Source organism: Pseudophryne corroboree, chromosome 10 (genome assembly GCF_028390025.1).
Source record: "Pseudophryne corroboree isolate aPseCor3 chromosome 10, aPseCor3.hap2, whole genome shotgun sequence".
Lineage (NCBI taxonomy): Eukaryota > Metazoa > Chordata > Amphibia > Anura > Myobatrachidae > Pseudophryne > Pseudophryne corroboree.
In genome coordinates, this window is record NC_086453.1 from 146,908,154 (window position 1) to 146,926,916 (window position 18,763).

General features: G+C 44.4%; 1 protein-coding gene across 3 annotated transcripts in view; it reads right to left on the reverse strand.

The window, feature by feature from the left end:
• Positions 1-5,725: 5,725 nt before the first annotated feature.
• The window catches only part of LOC134966269 (suppressor of cytokine signaling 3-like), a 54,943-nt gene continuing 41,905 nt past the window's right edge, over positions 5,726-18,763 (reverse strand). For 2 of the 3 annotated variants that reach the window (XM_063942875.1, XM_063942874.1), the window contains one exon: positions 5,726-7,233. In XM_063942875.1, coding sequence (XP_063798945.1) covers positions 6,483-7,118 — 636 coding nt within the window. In that variant the 5' untranslated portion in view covers positions 7,119-7,233 and the 3' untranslated portion in view covers positions 5,726-6,482. Of the gene's footprint in view, positions 7,234-7,565; positions 7,646-18,763 lie in introns of all 3 variants that reach the window. The other variant, XM_063942873.1, reaches the window with a different exon arrangement.

The following is an 18,763-nucleotide window of genomic DNA, read 5'->3' on the forward strand; positions in this document are numbered from 1 at the left end:
AATCCTATCTTCGCTCCTGGTATGGACCACTATCACTTCCCACATTGGACTGCCCACAATATTTTGTTTCTCTTGGATCTAGCTCCCCTACATACCTTCCTGGACTTTGCTAATCTACAATCGCGCTTTAACCTCCCCCACAGAGTTTTTTACCAATTTTTACAAATCCGACACCTCTACCACTCATTTCCCCGCTCCTCCCCAGGCACTCCCCTCACACACACTTCAGCTATCGAATCCCTGTGTCGCTCACATCATTTATCTAAAGGTCTTATATTGTCAATCTACCAGATTTTGCTATCACACAATCAACCTGCTAAGGAATCCCACGAACTGGCATGGGAGAATGACACGGGGGAGGTTCTCACCCCCGAAGACTGGTCCCTAATTAAACTGGCCATATCAAAATGCTCAATTTCAGTGGGCATTAAAGAGAATGCTTATAAACTATATACCAGATGGTATTTGGTTCCGACCCGACTCCGTGCAATTTTCCCTGATGCCTCGGATCTTTGCTGGCGACAATGTGGCCAGAGGGGATCCTTATTACATGTTTGGTGGACGTGTCCTGGTATAAGTCAATACTGGAAGGAAATACACAAACTAATTAAAAATATCACGGACTTTGACATGCCCTCTTCACCCTTTTATTCTCTCCTAGCTAGACCGATCCCCAACATCCCACGCTCAAACTGATCAATCACATACTAAACACAGCGAAGTGTCAAATCGCATCGCACTGGAAATCCACAGCCCCCCCTCCCGTCCCTGCTACTATCAACGCCATATGGTCAACATACAGACTGGAACGAATCTCCTCAGCCCTTCATGACACCCCAACTCAATTCATCCGCGTTTGGTCACTTTGGACCGATTATTACAACGCCGAACCTCCCTTGTCAACCATCTAAAATCATCTGAATTCCCCTAGCAAGATGCTACACCCCGACTGGCAAACCCCCCCCCCCCCCCCCACTACTTGTATCTTATGATTGCATCTTCGATCTTGTAATTCCTATCCCCAAACCTACCTCCTCCCATCCACTCTCTTACCCTCTCTCTCCCCCTTTCTTTCTCTTAGTTTCTTTATCTGCACCCTTACTACCCTCCTGTCTCTCTCCATACATAACCACTAAAGTTCTACACTATTTCTCTTCTCCCATCTTTCCTACAACCTATTACACGTATTTTTTCTATCAGATTTTTGACCAGTATATTCTTCTCCACATATATTAAAAATGTTAAACTTTATATCAATGTTATAATGAGTTACACTTCTATAGATCTTCAATGATACATGTTAGTTTGCAGACGTTTGTTACAGTATAACGATGTTTGGCTAAGATTTCATAACAAGCCTGCTTTATCTCTCTCACAAGTTGTAACCTAATTCTATATCACCCAATAAAATATTCTTTCAAAAAAAAGAATCAGGCTGATCGGGACGAAGCTGATGTCATACACCCTCCCTGAAAAACGCTTGGGTACGCCTGCGTTTTTCCTGTCAATCCCAGAAAACGGCCATTTAACACCCCCAAACATTTGTTTCCTGTCAATCAATCTGCGTTCGCCTAACGATCAAAAAAGACGCAGAATGTTTTTGCAGTTTGGCCTCGCGCCTGCGCATTACAATGTGTACGCATGCCCAGTCATTCGATAACTGTCCACTTTGCGACTTCGCACATCAGCAATCAGGTCTGAATTAGGCCGTAAGTGCGTTGGGCTGCCTGTCATGTAGGAAGTAGGGCCACGTTCTAACACACAAAACAGGCCCCACAGGCACGCCATCCTACCAGGAATCGTCCTGGTGAGCCCTATGGCCAATCCGCCCCTGATGTATGCTAATTACATAGATATATATTGCCTCCATAGAAATACACACTTTGATTAATGGTCGGACCTGCAAGTATCTTTAGATATACTGTAGCTTTGTTTTGTTTCTTTTTAATTAATTTCTCCTCTGCGCACTACAAGTTCCAATTGTGTTCACCCCACAAGGTCAGAAAGCTGAACATTTTGGTTATGCCCCAATCAGTCACTGTTGTTTATTCACAGACACCCCCCCCCCCCCGCCCCCCAAGTTGTTTTACTTTTCCTGTTATTTCTAGATCTATGCAACATACAGGTGAGAGATGTTATGGATTTTTGCACTTTTCTATTATGTCATCAATGAACCACATTTGAAGATTAAGTCGCACTTGCACAAAGACAACAATTACAAGTGTGTCAGGACAAAACACTGGAAATCTGTGTGTGAATGTACACAATTTTAATGTTAAATAACAGTTTCCAAATATTGTAAATAATAATAGAAATAATAATAATTTTATTTTGACAGCGCTTTTCCCCAAAAGGACTCAAGGCGCAAGTAAAAAATAATGCATACTGTATTAATGCTGTTGTGTACATTAATTCCCAAGAATTCACATGAGATTACTTAAAATATCATCAATACTTTAAATGCAACATATTAGATAACAAAACAAAACCAAAGCAACAATAAACAATATTCCGGAGCACCAGGGAGACAGTAATAAGACTGAAGATTTCCGTTACAGTGCTTTGGTCAATATCAGTTATGTAAGATATATGTTAATTGGTAGCTGCGTGTGTTGCTTTATGTAGATCCATTTTTGTCTGTACCAGAAATATTTGCTCAGCTATAAAGAAAAAAAAAAAAAAAAAACAGTTGTCCTCTGGGATATGTGACCTCAAAATAGGATTAAAGCTTTAATTAGTAAATTTGAAAATATCAAGACAAATATGTATCACATGACAATGTATATCATTATGTTTTGAATGGATTAAATCTCATATTTAAGTATACCAAAAGAACAGCCACAAGTAGCAAGTGCAGGGGGCATTGCAATGTGGTTTGCACCATTATGGGCTCAACCACTGCTACAATTTGGGGCATCATATAGTGGGGCAGAACATTATGACACAATTTGCAGCCAATCATGTCATCAAGTGAAGGAGCTTGATGACATGATTGGCTGCAAACTGTGTCATTCTGTTCCGCCCCACAGCATGATGCCAAGCTTCCAGATTATTCCCACTTCCCTAGGAAGGACCTAGGGAAGTGGGAAGAATCTGGGAGCTTCCTGCTCCATCGGGAATTCAAGAGTCTTACGGACATTCCAGGAGAATGGGCCAGTATGTATTTCAGGAGAAAGAAAAACCACTGTACCATGTTTTCCATGTGTCCAAATGTGTGACCATGCTCTCAGGGCTGGATTAAGGGCCACATGAGCCTGGGGCTGAAAATGTTCAAGTGTCTATACTGAGAGAGGGAGAAGCTGTGGCCATTGATGTGTAGGTGTGACCAATGTTATATGGATGTGTACATAAAAGCCCGGCCAGCTCTAGGGAGGCAACATTGGTGACAGTTTGCCAATTTTTCATCCACTTACCAAACAAACTTATTTTATATACTTGCACTTCTGCTGTGTATTAGGTGCTTGGGAAAGACATGTCTGGGTGCATTAAACAAATCAATGGTTATCTTTAAATATGAGTAGAATACATTTGTTTCTAGAGATGGGCTATAGTGTAGGTGGGGCCAACAGAATGGTGAAGAGGCAGCAGTGTTACAATATCAATTTATGGGGGGAAAACTTATAGCCAAGCAATGGCCTGAAATGTATCCACACTCAGTCAGCCACATATGTATATGTGTGTATATATATATATATATATATTAATCAAAACCAGCCGTATTTAGGGTGTACCTACCATAGGTGCAGGGAATGCAGCTGCTATGGGGCTCAGAGCTGAGAGGGGACCACCTTCCCTGTCACAGCTACATGTGTTATAAACATATTTCACCATAATGTGGTACATAGGTGCCATAACAAACTTTTGCCTTGGGGCCTGTAATATATCTACTTATGCCCCTGGACTTTATCATTGTAATGATGTATAAAATTAACTGGAGGGCATTATAATGTTACATAATATGAACTAGGGCACTCTAATGTGACACAGTATGAAGTGGAGGTACTATAGTGTGGCATAATATGAACAGGTGGTACTGTAATATGGCACAATATGAACTGAGGACACTGTATGCCATAATGTGATTTGGGGGTACTGTGTGGAATAATGTGTACTGGCAGCCCTACAATGTGACATAATGTGAATTGGGGGTACTGTGTGGAATAATGTGTACTGGCAGCCCTACAATGTGACATAATATGAACTATGGGGCATAAAATGAATTAGGCCACTACTATGGGACATAACATTAACTAAGGCACTACTATGGTTGAGAAAATAAACTACGGCACTATCATGGGGAATAAAATTAACAAGAGAAGTGTCTCTATAGAAGCATAGGGACAGCCCCCCCCCCCCCCCCCCCCCCCTCGTCAAAATGTGCTATGGAGTCCACAAAGTTCTGGCTACGCCCTTGTATAAGATATTATCTGTGGTGCTATATGATATGGTTGTGATAGGCTGGAGCCACAGCAGCAATTTGCCATGAGATCATGTTGGATGCAAATGTACAGCAGTAATATAGGAGATAAGTTACATAGGTCCATTATGAGACCTAATTATTGGTGTAACCTAGCAATAACACTTATTTACTAAAGTGTGCAATTGCTAAAAAACATACAAACAAGAAGCCTTTACTTTGTTATAATTTTAAAAATAATACAGAAGTAGGCCTTTGTAGACGCTCTTGACAGGGCCAAGTGTTAGTTTTGCAATTACATACATAAGTCTTGGTAGTCGTTCAGTTAAGAGCTATTTGTACGGATACTGAAACTTATTTACAAGCTGCAGAGAGCGGGTATATGTATGGTCATTGGAACTGCCTAAGTTGAAATTGGCAGGATGCTTTGACACTCCTGAAAACTAGCATTTTAGAAAGAGCCCTTTTAAATGAAGTATGATTGTGTGGGGATAATGGGACGGTCTTTTACTACATGTAACTTTTTTGAGTGTATGAAATTTTTCATTACATTGTTTGAATGGCGTCTAAAAATGGGCTTTCCTGCATGTAACTGGATGGTGTAGAAATCATGGGGGTACATTTACTAAAGGTTGAATTCAAAAATTGTAGTAAATGTGAGATTTAGTCCCTAAAACACAATATCGGTTAAAATAGATTTAAAGTCGACCTTTAGTAAATTTACCCCCTGGTCGCCATTACATCAAAGTTGCTGGAAACATCCTGCAGATGCAATCACCCAGGTCTGCAAATCCATGTGCCATGTAAAACTGGGCATAGTTACACAAAAAGGTTCCATGGTGTCACATTTGTGCAGCAAGTTGAACTCCTGCAAGTTAAAAACAACTTATTTTAAATGCTTAAAATGTTGGAATCAGCATTCATTTACACTGCCTGAAAGCAGCACACTCTATACATGACCAAGGAAACGCAGAACTACATACCTGTACATGTTACAATCTATTCCTCCATAAAAAATAACTATTATCAAGTCTTTAAACTCCACTGTAGCAACTCATACAGGGTCGGATGCAGAGATGAACACAAATCATCATTAACAGTGCGCACTTACATCAGATCTATCTTTGCTGCAAAAGAGTTGTCTGAAAATCAACATATTTACATTTACGCACAACTCCAATCCTGATGATGCACCCTATATGAAGTTTGCTGTTGTTGCAAACACCTCATTACAATCCTGCTTCATCAATTTGGCCACAAGCGGTGAGGAGACTGACTTACAACACCAGTACATGTGTATGTACTCCATAATGTGCCTCTTCACAAAAATACAGATATTCTTTGAAATCGAACTTGGGTTCAACGCTGCTTCAGGCCAACTGTGTCTAATTCAATGATATTTATGCCGAAAATCCAAAAGGGCACGTGACTTACCATAAAAAGGAGAACAATCTTGCAAGAAACAATATTAGCATGTACACACTGGGGCATGGCTGGGCCTGTTTGGGAGTATATTAGGATTTGTAGGGAAGTATGCAGGAATGTAATAGGATTATGCTTTATAAGTCATGTGGCATCAATTAATATAACACAAAGAACAAGTGTTTTTCATATCTGAAAGTGTTAAAAGGATATTTTCATATAAAATATTGTGTATTTTCTTCTAAATGTAATTACTTATATTTACCTAATGCCACTCACTTGTTCTGCTGCTGATTTCATGCTCCTTATCTCACTGTTTGTGAAGCGTTGATAAATGAATACGTTTAAACAAACAAATGTGGCAATACATGGAAGTTGAATGTCAGCCGAATTACATAATAGGGTTTCATCTAGGTAAACTCCATATAAGGAAATAATCTACTATTATCTCCAGCAGACAAATTTCTTTTATCTTTGAAAGATGTGTTCTAATAAGTTCATTTCATGTTCACTTTCCTGGATGACTTCATACTGAATTTAACAAAACATAGACCAAAAATCCTGAAAGCATTTTATTTAAGAGACTGCCTTAGGGTATTTTAAGAGTCTCCAATGAAACTTATTTATCTTAAATTAGCTATTTCTAGTTTTGAAAGGCATTCCGAAGCATCTTAGAAACAGGAAGTTCCTCCAAGTTCCCGTCAGAGCCAGATGCTTCTGCTGGCATGTTGGCCACCACTGTCCTTTTGCACAAATACTGTAGAGAAACCACTTTACAATTAAGTGGTTGTGTAAGCATAAGAGGAACAGGCTGTTCCTTCCCTTCGATGTAGCATAGATTAGAGTCAGACTCCCCGGCTGCCGTTAAACGCATATAATGTTCAACCAGTTTCACCACACATGGAAAGGTTGGTGGGCTTTCTGCACCGGCCAATGTCTCAAGGTAGAAAGACGTTCCCTCCAGTTTGATGCGTAGGTTGGTAATCCCAGCAGATGTGCGAAGACTAAGGGTAAACAAATGGTGGTGGTCTGAAGAGTCACGGATGAGAAAGGACCCGACTGGCTGGTCAGATAACAGTTTTTTGGCTTCAGTACCTGAGAGAGTGCTCCAGTAGTAGCCACTGGCCTCCAGCCTCTCTAGTGCAGTCTCCACCCTTTCATAATCTCCACAAAAAGACTTATAGTGGTAGGACAGCTGGGCAGCCTGTGAGCTCATGGCTGCAAGGATGGATGATGGGCAGAAGCAGCGATGGAAGCAATTCCAACGAAGTGTGACCATCGTCAAGCTAATGAACCTAGACAGCTGCACTCTTTAAGAGGGAGGATCCAGGCTGGACGTGCTTATTGTTTTGCACCACTTTCAGTGCTCACCGGTGTCCATCATCCCCAATCATCTGTAAGGCAAAAAAAGAGAAATACATATTTGTAATTAAGTTCGCTTGATTTAGAGTACAAATATTACATGTACTAATTATGGCCTAAAAGGGTTCTCCATCCCCCCATTAGACAGCCTGTAACAGTGAGAGTATTTTGTTTAATTTATTTTGTCTCACTCTGCGGTCGGCAGTGGCGGATTTACCACTAGGGACATGAGGAACTTGATAGGCAGCAAGTTTTTTGGCAGGGACTGGTAGTAGGGTGAGCTTGGGGCTGCTTTGTTGGTCTTGAAGCAAACGGGCTGGCCCCAAAATGAAGGAGGTGGTGAGATGATGGGGGGCAGCCTGACCTTGAAATTCGCCACTGACGGTCAGCAGGGTTGCTCTGTGTTTAGAAGGCAAAAAGTTCCCTGGGGCTCCTGAGTTTTGACTATACAAAGTGTAAAAATAAATCTGTTTAGTATTCCTGTGCCACATACAAAATCAGCAAGTACACGTCCTGCTTGTAATAAGAATACATGTATTTTCACCCCTTGCATTGCAATATGGCTTGTCCATGTACAAAAGTTATTTGCTTTTTTATTTTTTTGCTTTGCTCACAACTCAGAATTAGGGGTTTATTCAAACCTGTATGCAGCCGCACATTTGCACATTGTGCGCATACACGGCCTTACACATTGCGGCCACATCCAGGAAGAATGTAATTGACAGCAGTGTGATTGACAGCGGCAGCCGTAGGGAGGGTCGTCATAGTGGAATTGGGGGGGCGGGGCGTTCCGAATAAGGTTCAGATTAATCTATGAAGGAGCATATCTTTTTTTCCACACATCTACAAAGCAGTGATTTTACAGTGAGAAGTGAATGTTCTGCATGTTCCCAAAGACCTGCACATACGCAGTAGACTGTCACAGTGCCAGAAATTTGGGGCCTGTGGGGCCCCTCCTCTCCGGTGGTGCAGTAGTAGATGCCATAGTCTACTGTGCATGCACAAGTCTTCCTCTCTTAAAGTGCATCTGATCTGAACTTAGCATGGATATTCTGGGTCTGGATATTCAGTTCCTCTACTTTACCTCAAACATCAATCACTGCACACCACATACATGGCCTGAATCAGCGGCATACTTGCGATGTGACTGGCGGTGTTCCTTTTTGATGCAAGAGGTGGATCAGACACGCCATCAGTGGGCATCTCTGCGCACAAGACAGCAGCTGCAGTGTTAGCAGATTTTTGCAGATCCACTGCATGCATAATCAAAGAGGCGACATACGCGTCCACCTCTGAATCAGGACCACAGTTCGGAAAGGACAATATAAGTTTATGGTTAAACATTTAGAAGGGGGCTGGCTGCCTTTCATTATTTTTAAACCAACTGCACTGACTGGTTTTACTGGTCCTGAACTGCTGCTACTTCTGCTGACATAAAAACCTTCAGGAAAGTACAATCTTATCACTGTTCTGTGTTTTTCCCAAGCTTATTTATTCAGAGTTCTTTAACTCCTTTTATTACTTTGAGCTGCTATTTATTACATATGCGTAAGTGTTATTTTATTAGCGTCTTCTCTTTGTACAAGGAAGATGTCTAGAGCAGTGATTTATTCTTTGATAATCTCTCGAGTCTAGAAATCCCGCTCTCAGCTACAGTTTATCTCCTGTTATAGGAACACTAACACAGCACTGTCTCAGCAGTGTTGTAGGCCCTGGGCAAAGCAATGCACTGGGGTCCCTAAGCACCCATTCACAGGAACGATTTAAAAAACAAAACATAACTTAGGCGTCCTCCACATACTTCTATACAGTGAATGGCTGTCAGCACTCTGATTTGTGGATAGCTTCAGTCATCCACCAATCAGCATGCTTACAGGCAGCTTGCCCTCCAAACTTGAGAGGTGCCGGCTCATGCACAGGAGGAGCGATGTGTGATCAGTTGAAAGACCGCACATCACAACCTCCGTGCAGTACAGGGAAAACAGAGGCGGCCCTTGCTAGGGTATTTGTTATGCCTAGGGGCATACCTTCCAAGCATAGGGTTGGATCAGCTATGATATGAGGGGTGTACGGAGAGCCGTACCACTGCTATTGCAGGCAGTGGTGTGACTGTCGTCGGTGAAGGGATGTGGCTGCCGTTGCTCTGGACTACCTTCAGGGCCCGCCGATCCACCTGTACCCTGTCACACTACAGTGCACCACCTGCATTCCCCCCCTCCCCCGTGCCAGAGATCTGAGCCGTCCGACTCCCCAGCGGTCCCGCCTTCCGCCCTCCTTCCTCCAGCAGCTGCCCCATTGGGGTGAACTAGTTACCGGGCACAGTTCCAGGAGTGTCCTCGACTCCTTCAATCCGTGCCTCCAGCCTCACACTACCGGCCAAGCGGCCGCGGTGCCATGGTGTTGCATGGGCACTGGTGCTCTGATCCTCCTGCCGCTGACCTCCTCTTTAGCCTATGTCTGGGTCCGCGGGCCTCACTCTCTTACACCCCAAGGTTGCTTGGACATGGAATGGTGAGTGACAGAAGAGCCCTGTGCCCTTCTGCCGCCCCGTTCCCCTGTACCCCTGCCTTATGTGTACTGTACTACCCCCTCACCCTGGTGTGTGGCCCCATGTGTGTGTGTGACACCTTGTGCTCTCCTGCCCCCAAACCCCCTGTGCTCCATACCTTAGTTATGTGTGTGTGGCACCCTCTACCCCCCCTTTTGTGTGGCCCCCTATGCCCACTGCATTTGTGTGTGTGCCCCCTACCCCTGTGTGTATAACATTCTGTGCCACCCATGTGTGGAGAACTGTGCGTCCCCTGCCCCTGTGTGTGTGTGACACGCTATGCCCTTCTCTGGCTGCTGGCCGTGAGCTGCATGCTGGGAGGAGGGACGGGGTTGTCTGCTAGGGGGTACCAGCAAAGATCTCTCTCTCCTCTTGCTCCGTTCTCTTCCTAACACTCTTTGTTTTCTTGCTTTCTGACAGTGTCTCTCTACCTGACACTCTCGGCTACTCTCCCTGACACTGTCTCCCTCTCTCTCTCTCTCTCTCTCTCCCTCTTTCTATCCTTGACACTCTCCCTCTCTCTCACGACTATGGTGCCGCCTCCATTTCACCCGCGTAGTTCCACCTCCTCATCCCGATGGCTCCGCCCCAGAGCGCCAAAATGAGACCCCCCCCCAACCTATAAATGGTTTGACGCTCCTGGCTGTGGCCACTATACAGTACTAACATATGAAGTAAAGTGCCCACTTTACCTCCTTTCAACCCATTCTGTGTACAGGTGTGAAGGTGGTGGAGATTTTAACAATTAGGATCAAACTTTTCTGGATTACTGTTCGTATCACCTTGAGAAACAGATATTTCTATAAGAGAGATTGCTCATTTTATTGTGCATAGCAAGCGAAGAGAGGAAAAAAATAACAGTGCTTCAAACAGGCTGCTTAACTGCTGTCTGTAGCGGGTGTGATCCAGTGTGTAAAGAAAGCATCTCGCTCCAAATATCACGACCAATTTTTGTAAATCCACTCAATCACATTGCAATAAACCTGTTACTGTGCCTTTAAGAAAGCCTGGTTATGTTTTATTTCCTCTCAATGGTGTCAAATATCATATTGGATTGCACATGAAAATGGTATATTTGAGCTTGATAAAGCTAGGAATATTTCCTAGGACTTTACTGGTCTTTGTAACACTATAGCAAGAGGCTGTCAACATCTTTTTGACCTGTCTGTTTATTAGACATGAGCGGGTTCGGTTCGTTGAGATCCGAACCCCCCCAAACTTCACCCACTTTACACGGATCCGAGGCAGCCTCGGATCTTCCCGCCTTGCTCGGTTAACCAGAACACGCCCGAACGTCATCATCCCGCTGTCGGATTCTTGCGAGATTCGTATTCTATATAAGGAGCCACGCGTCGCCGCCATTTTCACTCGTGCATTGGAGATTGAACGGAGAGGACGTGGCAGCGTTCTCTCCCTGAAAAGCTCCGTAATCTGTGCTCAGTGTGCTAAAAATATCTGTGCTCAGTGTGCTGCAAATAATCTGTGCTCAGTGTGCTGAAAATATCTACGTTCTCTGCCTGAAAACGCTCCATATCTGTGCTCAGTGTGCTGCAAATCTCTGTGCTCAGTGTGCTGCATTGTGGGGACTGGGGACCACCAGTATAATAATATATACTATTCTATAGCTTCTATACTGCTTGTCAGGACACATGTGTCACAGTTACACCGCTCTGTACTGATAGATATATATATATATATATATACAGTGATATATATACTATTCTATAGCTTCTATACTGCTTGTCAGGACACATGTGTCACAGTTACACCGCTCTGTACTGATATATATATATACAGTAATATATATACTATTCTATAGCTTCTATACTGCTTGTCAGGACACATGTGTCACAGTTACACCGCTCTGTACTGATATATATATATATATACAGTAATATATATACTATTCTATAGCTTCTATAGTGCTTGTCAGGACACATGTCACAGTTACACCGCTCTGTACTGATATATACAATAATATATATACTTTTCTATAGCTTCTAGTATTACAGTGCAGCATTTTGGTGACCAACAGAATACATATATAGTACAGTAGGCCATTGCTATTGATATATTACTGGCATATAATTCCACACATTAAAAAATGGAGAACAAAAATGTGGAGGGTAAAATAGGGAAAGATCAAGATCCACTTCCACCTCGTGCTGAAGCTGCTGCCACTAGTCATGGCCGAGACGATGAAATGCCATCAACGTCGTCTGCCAAGGCCGATGCCCAATGTCATAGTAGAGAGCATGTAAAATCCAAAAAACAAAAGTTCAGTAAAATGACCCAAAAATCAAAATTAAAAGCGTCTGGTGAGAAGCGTAAACTTGCCAATATGCCATTTACGACATAGGGTGGCAAGGAACGGCTGAGGCCATGTCCTATGTTCATGGCTAGTGGTTCAGCTTCACATGAGGATGGAAGCACTCATCCTCCCGCTAGAAAAATGAAAAGACTTAAGCTGGCAAAAGCACAGCAAAGAACTGTACGTTCTTCTAAATCACAAATCCCCAAGGAGAGTCCAATTGTGTCGGTTGCGATGCCTGTCATTCCCAACACCGGACGGGAAGAGGTGGTGCCTTCCACCATTTGCACGCCCCCTGCAAGTGCTGGAAGGAGCACCCGCAGTCCAGTTCCTGATAGTCAAATTGAAGATGTCACTGTTGAAGTACACCAGGATGAGGATATGGGTGTTGCTGGCGCTGAGGAGGAAATTGACAAGGAGGATTCTGATGGTGAGGTGGTTTGTTTAAGTCAGGCACCCGGGGAGACACCTGTTGTCCGTGGGACTAATATGGCCATTGACATGCCCGGTCAAATGACAAAAAAAATCACCTCTTCGGTGTGGAATTATTTCAACAGAAATGCGGACAACAGGTGTCAAGCCGTGTGTTGCCTTTGTCAAGCTGTAATATGTAGGGGTAAGGACATTAACCACCTAGGAACATCCTCCCTTATACGTCACCTGGAGCGCATTCATCAGAAGTCATTGACAAGTTCAAAAACTTTGGGTGACAGCGGAAGCAGTCCACTGACAACTAAATCCCTTCCTCTTGTAACCAAGCTCCTGCAAACCACACCACCAACTCCCTCAGTGTCAATTTCCTCATTAGACAGGAAAACCAATAGTCCTGCAGGCCATGTCACTGGCAAGTCTGACGAGTCCTCTCCTGACTGGGATTCCTCCGATGCATCCTTGAGTGTAACGCCTACTGCTGCTGGCGCTGCTGTTGTTGCTGCTGGGAGTCTATCGTCATCCCAGAGGGGAAGTCAGAAGACCACTTGTACTACTTCCAGTAAGCAATTGACTGTCCAACAGTCCTTTGCGAGGAAGATGAAATATCACAGCAGTCATCCTGCTGCAAAGCGGATAACTCGGATCTTGGCAGCTGCTTTGGTGTTAAACGTGTGTCCGGTATCCACCGTTAATTCACAGGGAATTAGAGAATTGTTTGAGGTACTGTGTCCCCGGTACCAAATACCATCTAGGTTCCATTTCTCTAGGCAGGCGATAAAGAGAATGTACACAGACGTCAGAAAAAGAGTCACCAGTGTCCTAAAAAATGCAGTTGTACCCAATGTCCACTTAACCACGGACATGTGGACAAGTGGAGCAGGGCAGACTCAGGACTATATGTATGTGACAGCCCACTGGGTAGATGTATTGCCTGCCGCAGCAAGAACAGCAGCGGCGGCACCAGTAGCAGCATCTCGCAAACACCAACTTGTTCCTAGGCAGGCTACGCTTTGTATCACCGCTTTTCATAAGAGGCACACAGCTGACAACCTCTTACAAAAACTGAGGAACATCATCGCAGAATGGCTTACCCCAATTGGACTCTCCTGGGGATTTGTGACATCGGACAACGCCACCAATGTTGTGCGTGCATTACATGTGGGCAAATTCCAGCACATCCCATGTTTTGCACATACATTGAATTTGGTGGTGCAGAATTTTTAAAAAAACGACAGGGGCGTGCAAGAGATGCTGTCGGTGGCCTGAAGAATTGCGGGCCACTTTCGGCATTCAGCCACCGCGTGCCGAAGACTGGAGCACCAGCAAACACTCCTGAACCTGCCCCGCCATCATCTGAAGCAAGAGGTGATAACGAGGTGGAATTCAACCCTCTATATGCTTCAGAGGATGGAGGAGCAGCAAAAGGCCATTCAAGCCTATAAAGCGCCTCTATTAATTTTTGTAAGCCTATAAAGCTACCTACGATATAGGCAAAGGAGGGGGAATGCACCTGACTCAAGCGCAGTGGAGAATGATTTCAACGCTGTGCAAGGTTCTGCAACCCTTTGAACTTGCCACACGTGAAGTCAGTTCAGACACTGCCAGCCTGAGTCAGGTCATTCCCCTCATCAGGCTTTTGCAGAAGAAGCTGGAGAGATTGAACGAGGAGCTAAAACGGAGCGATTCCGTTAGGCATGTGGGACTTGTGGATGTAGCCCTTAATTCACTTAACCAGGATTCACGGGTGGTCAATCTGCTGAAATCAGAGCACTACATTTTGGCCACCGTGCTCGATCCTAGATTTAAAACCTACGTTGTATCTCTCTTTCCGGCAGACACAAGTCTGCAGAGGTTCAAAGACCTGCTGGTGAGACACTTGTCAACTCAAGCGGAACGTGACCCGTCAACAGCTCCTCCTTCACATTCTCCCGCAACTGGGGCTGTGAGGAAAAGGCTAAGAATTCCGAGCCCACCCGCTGGCGGTGATGCAGGGCAGTCTGGAGCGAGTGCTGACATCTGGTCCGGACTGAAGGACCTGCCAACGATTACTGACATGTCGTCTACTGTCACTGCATATGATTCTGTCACCATTGAAAGAATAGTGGAGGATTATATGAGTGACCACATCCAAGTAGGCACGTCAAACAGTCCGTACGTATACCGGCAGGAAAAAGAGGCAATTTGGAGGTCCTTGCACAAACTGGCTTTATTTTACCTAAATTGCCCCCCCTCCAGTGTGTACTCCGAAAGAGTGTTTAGTGCAGCCGGTCATCTTGTCAGCAATCGGCGTACGAGGTTACTTCCAGAAAATGTGGAGAAGATGATGTTCATCAAAATTAATTATAATCAATTCCTCCGTGGAGACATTTACCAGCAATTGCCTCCAGAAAGTACACAGGGACCTGAGATGGTGGATTCCAGTGGGGACGAATTAATAATCTGTGAGGAGGGGGATGTACACAGTGAAAGGGGTGAGGAATCGGACGATGAGGAGGAGGTGGACATCTTGCCTCTGTAGAGCCAGTTTGTGCAAGAAGAGATTGATTGCTTCTTTTTTGGTGGGGGCCCAAACCAACCAGTCATTTCAGTCACAGTCGTGCGGCAGACCCTGTCGCTGAAATGATGGGTTTGTTAAAGTGTGCATGTCCTGTTTATACAACATAAGGGTGGGTGGGAGGGCCCAAGGACAATTCCATCTTGCACCTCTTTTTTCTTTCATTTATCTTTGCATCATGTGATGTTTGGGGCCAATTTTTTTAAGTGCCATCCTGTCTGACACTGCAGTGCCACTCCTAGATGGGCCAGGTGTTTGTGCCGGCCACTTGGGTCGCTTAGCTTAGTCACCCAGCGACCTCGGTGCAAATTTTAGGACTAAAAATAATATTGTGAGGTGTTCAGAATAGACTGGAAATGAGTGGAGATTATGGTTATTGAGGTTAATAATACTATGGGATCAAAATGACCCCCAAATTCTATGATTTAAGCTGTTTTTGAGGGGTTTTTGAAAAAAAACACCCGAATCCAAAACACATCCGAATCCGACAAAAAAATTTCAGGGAGGTTTTGCAAAAACGCGTCCGAATCCAAAACACGGCCGCGGAACCGAATACAAAACCAAAACACAAAACCCGAAACATGTCCGGTGCACATCTCTACTGTTTATATTATAATAACATAACAACAAAACCTTAATGTTCAGTTTATACTTGCTGTATTAAATTCTTTGACTTACTTGTACAAATAAACCAATGCCTAATATATGAGCTGCACAAGGACATGTAATGGGCCCTACACATAGGGGTTCATTCCGAGTTGATCATAGCTGTGCTAAATTTAGCACAGCTACGATCATTCACACTAACATGCGGGGGGACGCCCAGCACAGGGCTAGTCCGCCCCGCATGTCAGTGCCGGCCCCCACCTGCAGAAGTGCAAAGGCATCGCACAGCGGCGATGGCTTTGCACTTCAAGAGTAGCTCCCGACCAGCGCAGCTTTAGCGTGCTGGCCGGGAGCTATTCGTCGCTCCCCGGCCCGCAGCGGCTGCGTGACGTCAGTGTGCCGGCCACTTGGGTCGCTTAGCTTAGTCACCCAGCGACCTCGATGCAAATTTTAGGACTAAAAATAATATTGTGAGGTGTGAGGTGTTCAGAATAGACTGGAAATGAGTGGAGATTATGGTTATTGAGGTTAATAATACTATGGGATCAAAATGACCCCCAAATTCTATGATTTAAGCTGTTTTTGAGGGGTTTTTGAAAAAAAACACCCGAATCCAAAACACATCCGAATCCGACAAAAAAATTTCAGGGAGGTTTTGCAAAAACGCGTCCGAATCCAAAACACGGCCGCGGAACCGAATACAAAACCAAAACACAAAACCCGAAACATGTCCGGTGCACATCTCTACTGTTTATATTATAATAACATAACAACAAAACCTTAATGTTCAGTTTATACTTGCTGTATTAAATTCTTTGACTTACTTGTACAAATAAACCAATGCCTAATATATGAGCTGCACAAGGACATGTAATGGGCCCTACACATAGGGGTTCATTCCGAGTTGATCATAGCTGTGCTAAATTTAGCACAGCTACGATCATTCACACTAACATGCGGGGGGACGCCCAGCACAGGGCTAGTCCGCCCCGCATGTCAGTGCCGGCCCCCACCTGCAGAAGTGCAAAGGCATCGCACAGCGGCGATGGCTTTGCACTTCAAGAGTAGCTCCCGACCAGCGCAGCTTTAGCGTGCTGGCCGGGAGCTATTCGTCGCTCCCCGGCCCGCAGCGGCTGCGTGACGTCAGTGTGCCGGCCACTTGGGTCGCTTAGCTTAGTCACCCAGCGACCTCGGTGCAAATTTTAGGACTAAAAATAATATTGTGAGGTGTGAGGTGTTCAGAATAGACTGGAAATGAGTGGAGATTATGGTTATTGAGGTTAATAATACTATGGGATCAAAATGACCCCCAAATTCTATGATTTAAGCTGTTTTTGAGGGGTTTTTGAAAAAAAACACCCGAATCCAAAACACATCCGAATCCGACAAAAAAATTTCAGGGAGGTTTTGCAAAAACGCGTCCGAATCCAAAACACGGCCGCGGAACCGAATACAAAACCAAAACACAAAACCCGAAACATGTCCGGTGCACATCTCTACTGTTTATATTATAACATAACAACAAAAACTTAATGTTCAGTTTATACTTGCTGTATTAAATTCTTGGACTTACTTGTACAAATAAACCAATGCCTAATATATGAGCTGCACAAGGACATGTAATGGGCCCTACACATAGGGGTTCATTCCGAGTTGATCATAGCTGTGCTAAATTTAGCACAGCTACGATCATTCACACTGACATGCAGGTGGACGCCCAGCACAGGGCTAGTCCGCCCCGCATGTCAGTGCCGGCCCCCACCTGCAGAAGTGCAAGGGCATCGCACAGCGGCGATGGCTTTGCACTTCAAGAGTAGCTCCCGACCAGCGCAGCTTTAGCGTGCTGGCCGGGAGCTACTCGTCGCTCCCCGGCCCGCAGCGGCTGCGTGACGTCGCGCAGCCATCGCGCCCCCCCCAACGGTCTGGCCATGCCTGCGTTTGCCGGACCGCGCCCCCCTAAACGGCGGCTTAACGCCGCCGTCCAGCTCCCACCCGCCCAGAGGCAGAGGCGATCGCTAGGCAACAACGGCTGGTAGTGTAGTTTCTTCACTCTCCCCGTCACCCGGCTCCATGGCAGTGCAGGCAAATATGGACGATCTCATCCATATTGGCCTGCATGCACAAGCGACGGGGCACCAGCGATGAATGAGCGCGGGGCCGCGCATCGTTCATTGCTGGTGCCTCCACACTGAAAGATATGAACGGTATCTTGTTCATTAATGAACGAGATCGTTCATATCTTTCAGTATTATCGCCCAGGGCCCACAAGAATCTGATGCATGTCTGCATGACCTTACTTTCTTTAACAATTTCAATAGTGAAAGTCTTTCATAATTATAGAGAGAATTATACTGTATTTATAAACTTTTGGTGGGGTTGTCAATACTGTATGAGCCGGGGTGTTGGGAAAGACCAGAGGGAAAAAAAAGTGCCCAATCTAGCATTCCCTGAAGTACAGTATTTATATTGGGGAACCACAGTACAGGCAATCTGGTTTGGGATGCAGGTTAAATGAAACCACAGCTTAGCAAGTTACTATGATATCACTAAGGCGCACTCAGTCTCAGCTATACCACAAAGTATTTAGACAACCCTGTGAATGTCCCCAAGCAATAATGGATAGATCTAAAGCACTTACAAAAGGAATGAATAAGTCAATCTGATATTGCATGAATTCTGTAATTGAATAAGAGACAACTCATTTGAGCCTTAAGTCAGACATTATATGATGTATTGTATCATAAAAGCAGTTAGAGATGCTTATTCCCAGAAAGTAACATTACTTATCTTTATTCTGATTTGTTACCATCTTACTGGGAAATGCTCTTCAATTATCATGTAACAATCATCTACATTTTTAAATACCTGAACTTCCCTGTAGATTTTACAGCAGGAAGATAAGAAATGCCAGATATTAATGCTATCAGTGACATGAAAGAAAAGCCTTTCCATTGATTCATGTTTATTGTCCACTTGTGTTCTGACAGATTGCCTTTGTGCATTATTCATTTGTTCTAATACTGACTGCAACTTCACAGTGTGACTGTATATTCCGTGTGATTAATAGCTACTAGCACTTTAATGAGTGCCGGCCAACACTGAAATCCCCTT